Raw genomic sequence first — 9,078 nt, forward strand, 5'->3', positions numbered from 1 at the left:
TTCATCACCAGTTTCCAAGAATAGATACTAAACAGATAGAAGTGAACCCTGAAAGGGGGCAGAAGGCATGCCTGGAAATGTGACGTATGAAATCCCCATAATTAGCACTTTAAATTGACGGATATCTATGAGACTTTTGCTGAAGCTACCTATGGACCAGAGATTCAGTAATGCTTTTATGATTGACAAAGTTTAGTCACTTCTTGCCAAAACTGAATTCTAGGACATCCCAGGGCACCTTTGTGCAGAAATAAAAGAATATGCCCAAAAGGAGCCTGAACTAAGCATCAAGAAGAAAAGCATGGAGACATAATCTATTCCTTTCCAACTGCTGAGAAAGAAGATCATGTCAAAGGGCAAGGTCAGAGGACGTGTCTGACTTACTCTAATCCTAACTGGATACACTGTGAACTGGGAAGGGGGATGCCTCTGTGGTTTAGTCATCTCGGGTATTGACTAATCTCAAGACTTCAGATGGCTTGTATTTAGTTAGTAGACTTCCTGGGTCCTTTTAGCTTCTTCTCTACTTCAAATCAGGCAGAAATGCCATAACAGCGTGGCAGCTCTGGGAAACACAAGAAAGAAACACTTCTCTCCAGAGGGACCTGTGTCTCGATACTGAAAGGAACATTAGCGCATAGCAGAGTGTGAATGCGGTTTTCCTTTCCTCTTCCAAACAATTCAAACAGTCCCGCTTGCCAAGATCAAGCAGACAGTAGATTTTGTGGGATTTTTGGGGATTCACTTTTTTTTAGAAGCCACGATAAGGAACAAGAAGTCTCAAAAGGGAAAGAAAACAACATCCCGACTGACTCTCTCTCTCATCTCTTTTGTCCATCACTTATATCCAAAAAACTCAAAAGTTTAAAATACACTTGTGGACTGGAGTAACCCAGGGCTTCCAGCAGGTGATCTCTATATTCTCTCAACATGCGGATCCTTTCTTCTTCTCCAGCACAGAACACAAACCCTGGCATGTCACACAGTGGACCAACTTCATCTCCACATGCAGGACATTCGTTGTTTGAGGACACGAGAAACAATTCCATCTGACTCTAGAACCAAGAATATCTATGTTTCACATGGGCAATCTTTATGTTTTTCTCTCATGGCCATGGTGGGCTTAGGATGCCCTGGCTACTAACAAGTTCTGAGAGCAAATTCGTGGTCCCCCCTATGGAGGATATATCTTTACTGAAAACCTCATTAGCTTCATTCCTGGTCCCACTGTTATCACCCCATCCTTGCTTTATAATCTCTTCCTGTTTCTTTCTAATGATCTGCCTTGTATTATTTATGTTTTTTTTTAATGTTTACTTATTTTTGAGAGAGAGAGAGAGAAAACAAGCAGGAAGGAGAGGATGGGGGGCGGGGGCAGGGCAGAGAAAGGGAAACACAGAATCTGAAGCAGGCTAGGCTCCAGGCTCTGAGCTATCTGCACAGAGAGCAATGCAGGGTTCAAAGTTATGAATCGTGAGATCATAACCTGAGCCAAAGTTGGATGCTCAACTAACTGAGCCACCAAGGTGCCCCTATTATTTATGTTTTTGATGCCTGTGTCTAGCATGCCATCAGGCACATTAGAGACATTCAACATTGATTGGATTTCATTAAACTTCTAACCCCTCTCTGAAATAAAACTCTTCTCTTTTTCTAAAAGAACAAATGAAGAACAAACCCTTCCCTTGAGGCGATACAGAGAATTGATAGCCCCTTTCCTACCAATATAAAAAAGAGAGGCCAGGGGCGCCTGGGTGGCGCAGTCGGTTAAGCGTCCGACTTCAGCCAGGTCAAGATCTCACGGTCTGTGAGTTCGAGCCCCGCATCGGGCTCTGGGCTGATGGCTCAGAGCCTGGAGCCTGTTTCCGATTCTGTGTCTCCCTCTCTCTCTGCCCCTCCCCCGTTCATGCTCTGTCTCTCTCTGTCCCAAAAATAAATAAACGTTGAAAAAAAAAATTAAAAAAAAAAAAAAAAGAGAGGCTGGCCAGTGAGGTTACTCAGCCAAACCATCCCCTTCCCACTGCCCCCCACTTCTCCCCACACCTTTTATGTTTAGGGTGAAGGCCTGTCACTATTTACTTTATACATGCTTAGCAAAGCATGTCTAAGCAAAGCCCAACAGATAGTTCCTCAAAACTTCTGTCCATCATCAGAATAAAAATAACTCCAGTGATATCAAAGATTCTGGAAGTGAGGTTAATAAAAGCGAATTTTCAGCCACTTTTCAAAGAATTGTAGAAAATATGCAATGCTGGGTCTTCATTGCCATGTAAGGGCCACAAGACAAGTTGTCAGGACCCAGGTTTCTTCAGCTAAGAGAGGAAAGGCCATACCCCTGAGCCAGCTTGATGGTTTTCAATACCAAAGAGAATTTAAGGGATTTGGGAAAGCAATAAGGTTTGTTAACAAAACTCAGGATCGAGAACAGGTATGTGAGACTATGTCTTCCACTGAATGAGCATCTCAGAGGCTTGAAAGGTTTATATATTCATATGTTAAAACACAAAAGAAAGAATAACTCAAGGCCATGGTAAAAAAATTACCATATTTTTATTAGTACTTAAGTGTGTTGTGTGTATAAAATTATAACCCATATGTTCCTTTATCATATATATCATGCAGAGTCTAAAAGTTAAATCTTTCTTAACCCACCCCTCCCACTAAAAAAAGAAATTACCTAAAATGCTGGGATTTTTATCTTTTCAATCCACATTATATTTTCCAAATAAACATAGATCACTTAGTAAAGTTTCCATTTGCTGAAATGCAGTCTGTGTATTTTAAACCAAACACGGAAAATGATCCTCCAAGCATGCGATAAAATCATAAGATCATTAAACCTTCACCCCAAATTCACACCAGCCTCAGGAATGTACACATGGCTAAGGTTGAGCCATAGAGACAGAAACCTAGAATCCTAGTGTAGGATTCAGCATAATGTCAACTCTCCTGGGACACAAAAGCAAGGACCATAACATAAAAGCCATTGAACGGCACTCCCCCTGTGAAAACCACATAACTAATAATTTTGCCCTCCTTAGAGGTTTCGTAGTTTAGTATGCAGCACTTGGTTGAAGACTTTAGAAGATCATGTGGACAATGTGATATTCCAATAAGAAAGTACATAAATGAAAATGTATTGAGGCTTTAGGCATATTCATCATTTGCTCTTCACACAAAGCCTGCCCGGAAGGCTCTGTTAACCCCTTTGTACAGATAAAGAAGTTGATTCTGAGGAGCCAGGTAAATTGCCTATAGAAACACAATAACCAGATCTCCTGAACACAGCTGGAGCTCATTATGCTACTGCATGCATTGGTCATGACAAAAGAAGGATTCATCAATAATAAAAGTAAATGAATGATTGACACTGGCAGAGTCAGTCCAATCTATATAGAACATGCCTTATCTGGCCATTCCAAACGTATATGAGACCCTGATAGTTTGAAACTTTAATAAGGAATAGTAAACCTGTACTTAGAGCCTTCCTAGACAGTCTCAAAAGTACTTTATATCAGGACACCTGGGTGGCTCTGTCGGCTAAGCATCTAACTCTTAATTTTGCCTCAGGTCATGGTCTCATAGTTCATGGGATCAAGCCCTGCATCAGGCTCCATGCTGACAGCATGGAGTCTGCTTGGGATTCTCTCTCTCCCTCTCCCTGTGCCCCTCCCCTGCTCATTCTCTCTCTCTCTCTCTCTGTCTCAAAATAAATTTAAAAAAAACTTTTTAATACTTTACATCTCATTTTACTTGAAAGAATCTTACTTGGTGACAGAATTATTGTCATTTGACTGACAAATGTTTCTTCAAAAAAAAATTTTTTTAAGCCAGATCAATTCACAAGAGCATAAGAAAAACTCCATTTTAATGGAATGCCAATTTTACTGAGATCATTTCAATAATTTGATACTGTTAACCACTGAAACTACTACTATAAACTGTCTTGGCACAAAAATATACAGAAGCCTGATGCATTTATGATCTAAATTGGCTCTGTTCAAATTCAGCTACAAATGGCTTGTCTGTGATGTCTTTAATGCTTTGCTTCAGAAAACATTTTTTAAAGCTATAAAGACATGAGGCAGCTTTGAAGAAGAAAAAAATAACAAAGGTAGGTATCTCCATCCTGCCTTAAACTCTTTTGATCCAAAAGGCATCCAACTGGTAGAAAATTTGTTTCATGGAGTCATAGGCTAATTTTGTACTAACTTGTAACTCACTGAGAAATTCTGCTTTTTTGGAGCTACTTTCAGACCCTTAATGTTGTTCTAGTGCCAGCTCTCTGCTGTACTCATATTTATGAATGTACTCACGTTTATTCTTAGCTGATTACACGGGAAGGTGTCAACCAGCCCTGCTATGAGAACATTACTTTAAGCCTGGTTTACGATAAATACCAGCATACTCCATCTCCATTCTTAACTAAGTAAGAATCTTCCTGCTGTTTATAGTCAAAGAATCCAATGATTACAGCACTGTAAACAAAATAAGGGAAAAAGACTAATCCAAACATACTCCATTAGCGAAACCCATTCTATTTCTTTTATATTTTTTTCCTGTGAAATCTACAGGTCTAAATTGTTCTGGAATTCCAGAATGTACCTTAAAGGTCAACAATACCCCATCTCATTTTGTGTCTCCACATACAGTTGTGTGAGTTGTGCACTGCACAACCTTTGGGATACCAGTCACACTATACAAGGTCATAGATGTGAATATTTGTAAGCACAACTTGTAAGTTGGTAATAGCAGTAAAATATGTGAGGCTTTTTCATAAAATAAGTGTATTAGGACAATTTTTTGACAGAAAAATAATAGTGTTCCAAAGAGGGGACACAGCTGTCTAATTTACACCAAAACATTATATAGATTAGCAGTGATCTTGTCACAAACCAATTCAATTCAGAAAAATCAGTTAAATTAATCATTTGATAATGTGTATAACAATAAGGCAGGGATTTTTTTTTTCCTGTTGAAAGGCAATTATGATAAAGAGGGGAAAGAGTTAGCTAAGGACTCACACATCTCCCTGGAAAGTGACTTAAATCACTGTTAGGGTGGCCAGTGACACAGGTGGCAAAGAATTGCACAGAGTGAAGCAACAAGCAAGACAAGAGTTTATTTACTCTTCAAGGGAGGAGAGAGGCCAGCCCACGTTTCTGTTAGGCTGGGCCTTTTAAGGGGTTTTGAAGGATGTGAAAGGGTTGCAGCTATGCTCTGGGGAGAGTGTGGGGCAAGGGCAACTCGTGGCCAGTGGAGCAAGTGGGGGCAGGTTTCTCAAGGGGCTCTGACTGGGGCTCATTTGGGATGTGTGTTGTGGTCAGGCTAGAGAAAAATATGTTTTGTAGTTGGGGTCGATTTTCTAAGAATGTAATGCCCTGGGATCTAGAAAAACAAAGAGTTAGGGCCTAGTGCAGATCCCTGTGAGTTTTGTCTGTAAGGGTGGCTGGGGTGGGAGGGCAGGAGGGGGTTTGAATAGATTTCTTTCAATCACTTTTTTCCTAACTTTTTAAAAAATCAGTTTTGTCACTGCCCATTGACAGGCCAAGGGAAAGGGGGCACAGAGATTTCATCTCCTTGAAGACTCCTTTTTAAATGAGGAAAAAATGTGTTCCAAAGTATATGCAATAAATAATAAAAACTGAGGAGTTGGGGCAAGGCAGGGAAGAAAAAGAGACACAAAGAAAGCAATCCAAGAATATAAGTATGTAGGAGGAAAGGAGAGACATGTAGAAGAGATACAACAGTAAAGATAAGAGAGGGGAAAAGTTCAAAGGAAATATAGTCTAAATTTTCAGATGAGCGTTGCTTGAAGAGTAAGCTCATTTGGTTCTGTTTTATTTTTCCCTGGCTTATGGAAAAAGTTGCTTTGTCATGCTATCATGCTCACTGAGCATGAACAATTCATCACGGCTCTTTAGTCAGTTTCTCTACCCTTTCCAGGATTCTTTTCAGCAACTCACCAGAGGTATAGCTATTTCCTTGGCTACTATAGCAAGGTGACCAAGGTGACTGGCTGAATAAAGTAAGCCAAGCAAAAAGAGAATAAACTACTTTCCCTGAGAGAACTGGTAGCTTTTGATATTATATGGACAGCCGTGGATAGACAAAAGACAGAAATTGACATTCTGATTCCATGGAAAAGTGTGTTCAGTAGGGAATAATTAAAACTCACCATGATACGGTAAAAAGAATCCATCGGAGTCATCCAATTCTAATCAATAATCAAACTATATATGGGTGAACTATTTAGGTCCATCTGGGTCAGATACCTAAAAACATTGTCTTCATTACTGTGTGAGATCTTAGGGTTTCTGGAGGCACTGGTTTGAATACGAAAAGAAAAACCATCATGATTATTTCACAGCTCATTAAGCTGACCTCAATATCCCATCCCCTCCTAGAACCAGACATACGTAAATACACAAAGAAAGTATCTTCTGGTGACAGTTTATCTCATTTTCCACAGTGCTCCTATATACCTAAGTGTGGAAAAAATTTTGAAGAATCCATGTCCCTGGTGAATGTTGTCATGGAAAACTTCAGGAAGTATCAACACTTCTCCTGCTATTCCGACCCAGAAGGAAACCAGAAGAGCGTCATCCTCACCAAACTCTACAGTTCCAACGTGCTGTTCCATTCACTGTTCTGGCCAACATGTATGATGGCTGGGGGCGTGGTGATTGTAGCCATGGTGAAACTCACACAGTACCTCTCCCTGCTCTGTGAGAGGATCCAACGGATCAATAGATAAAAGCAAAAGGGATGAGATCGTTTTCTTTAAAGCTCAAATACTGTTTTCTTTCATTCTTCACCAAAGAACCTTAAGTTTGTAATGTGCAGTCTGTTATGAGTTCCTTAATATATTCTTATATGTAGAGCAATAATGCAAAAGCTGTTCTATATGCAAACATGATGTCTTTATTATTCAGGAGAAGAAATAACTGTTTTGTGTTGGTTGGTTGTTTTCATTATCTTGTTTTGATGCTGGAACTAGTACTTCCTTCTCTCGTTCCGCCAAAACAGGGCTCAGTTATTCATTTGCCAAGCTTTGTGGAGGAATGTAGACAATATCAATGCGATAAGGTCTGTGTTCTCAATTGTCAGATCTCGTGAAGACATTTCTGCAATATTTTTCATCATTCATTGTTTACTAAAGCTGCAGCCAAAAATGTCCTTTCTTTTCTTACTCAAAACTGAGCCCTGTAGCAAGTGAAGGGACCAGATTTCCTAACTAAAGGATGTTAAGCATTTTCCTTATATTTCTACCATATCACTGTAAAGAAGGGAGAAAACCCAGACAGTTATTTCTCTTTTATTATTTTCTATTCATAACTTCAGATTTTTTAACTGATTTCCAAAAATAAGCTGTTTTCATCAACTGATTCTATAATCTCTTCCTGTGATTTAAATAGAAAATGAACAGAGCCCTTTTCCATTTAAGACCCTGCTACTGTGTGAGGAGATAACACTTACAAAGAGTTTCATTACCTGTGAATTGACTGAATGTTGAGTAGGTGCACCACTGCAATCCAGGAAAGTCTATGTCACTAAGATATTTATGTGAAAATCTTTATTCTATTTCAAGTCAACTGTTAGATGGTAAAATTAAGATCCTACTTGCTGGCCAAGACTGGTAGACTGATTTCAGTGGGTAAATCTACTGTGGCAAATTAACGTATTGCAATGTTACTCTTTGGGAATTTATGTTTAACTTAACGAGTATGTAGTCTCTCTTTCTGACAAGTGTTCCCCATTGGGATTTTAAAACTATGTGCACAGAATATTTGTCTCCTCTACATGTTTTATTTTTCTATTTACAATTCTCTTATTTTTTGCTAGATTTTATACACAGAGTAGACTTTTTTCCTAACACACACTTAAAATGAATAACAGCTCTAAAGGAAGACTTTGTTCACAATGCCATTTACTTATTGTGTTGAGGGGGGCGGGGTGGAATGAGGGATTGATTTTAAACGAAAACATTCCATCTTTTATTTAACATCAATATCAAAAGGGAAAGACACACATCTATCTTTCTCATCTATATTTAAGTACCCTTTTGTAATGTAGTATCAAAGTTTTCTACAAATTGGAAAATTTTACAAAACATATTTGTGGAATGAATAGTGAAACTAATCTGATGAAGTGGAAAATATCCTGTAATACTGTAATTCATAGTTTGACTTTCCATAAGCACATAAATCCTTAGGGTATAATCAGGACTTCAAATGTGTAATTAAAATTTAAACAAAAATCCATGACATCAGCAAGATTTGAATACCTCTTGCGTTCTGTTTTAAGCTGACAAGCCCATGGCAGTCCAAAAACCTATGATTCACTACATTTACAGCATTTAAAGAGATTATAAAGTCCCTTTGACATCCAAACACATACAACTTTCAAGCAATATTATGAATATTTGGAAAATATGATGGAAAATTCGACTCTTACTCTAAAAACATAATTCTGAAGATGATAGAAAAATCGTGGAGCTGAAAATTTATAATCTTCAATATTTCTTGAGCTTCCCTTCAAGTAATCCAAAGATGACTTTTATTTTTTTTTTTTTCGGACTTGTAATTAAAAATTCCCAACTAATGTTTCAGAGAAGAATGAAGAAATCTCAAAATAAAGACACCAAAAAGAAGTTAACTAGTGCCCTCTAAGTTCCAGTAAAACAATGGCCCCTTCAAGTAATTTAAATGTATCCACAATTAAATGCTCATTATTAAAGGAGAATGAACTGGGAATAATAATAATGTCTTAAATGCTTTGCATGGGTTAGCTAATTTAGTCTTTATTACAATCCTATTGGAGGCAGCATTATTATTTTCCCATTCTATAGAAGAGAATGTTGAGGCTTAGAGATGTTAAGTAACTTCCCGAAGGTTACACAGATACTCAAATGGCAGAGAGCTGAGAAAATACCCAGCCTGTACCTTCTCCCCCATTTCCATGGCTTTGGAGTATTGTTGATAACACTGAGGAATGCTAAAGTTGGGAAAGGATTATAGGGGTAAAAGGTAAAGAAGACCACTGAGCTGCAAGGCAAAAATGTCTTTCAAGACATGG

At 38.5% G+C, this 9,078-nt stretch overlaps 1 protein-coding gene across 1 annotated transcript in view; it reads left to right on the forward strand.

Annotated features, from left to right (window-relative positions):
• Nucleotides 1-8,745, forward strand: part of KCNMB2 (potassium calcium-activated channel subfamily M regulatory beta subunit 2) — a 239,503-nt gene extending 230,758 nt beyond the window's left edge. Inside the window, exon 5 of the mRNA XM_040480803.1 lies at nt 6,473-8,745. Coding sequence (XP_040336737.1) covers nt 6,473-6,757 — 285 coding nt within the window. The 3' untranslated portion in view covers nt 6,758-8,745. The remainder of the gene's footprint in view (nt 1-6,472) is intronic.
• The last annotated feature ends 333 nt before the right edge of the window (nt 8,746-9,078 follow it).

This window comes from Herpailurus yagouaroundi, unplaced genomic scaffold, assembly GCF_014898765.1.
Source record: "Herpailurus yagouaroundi ecotype Mexico unplaced genomic scaffold, PumYag 159, whole genome shotgun sequence".
NCBI classification, from domain to species: domain Eukaryota; kingdom Metazoa; phylum Chordata; class Mammalia; order Carnivora; family Felidae; genus Herpailurus; species Herpailurus yagouaroundi.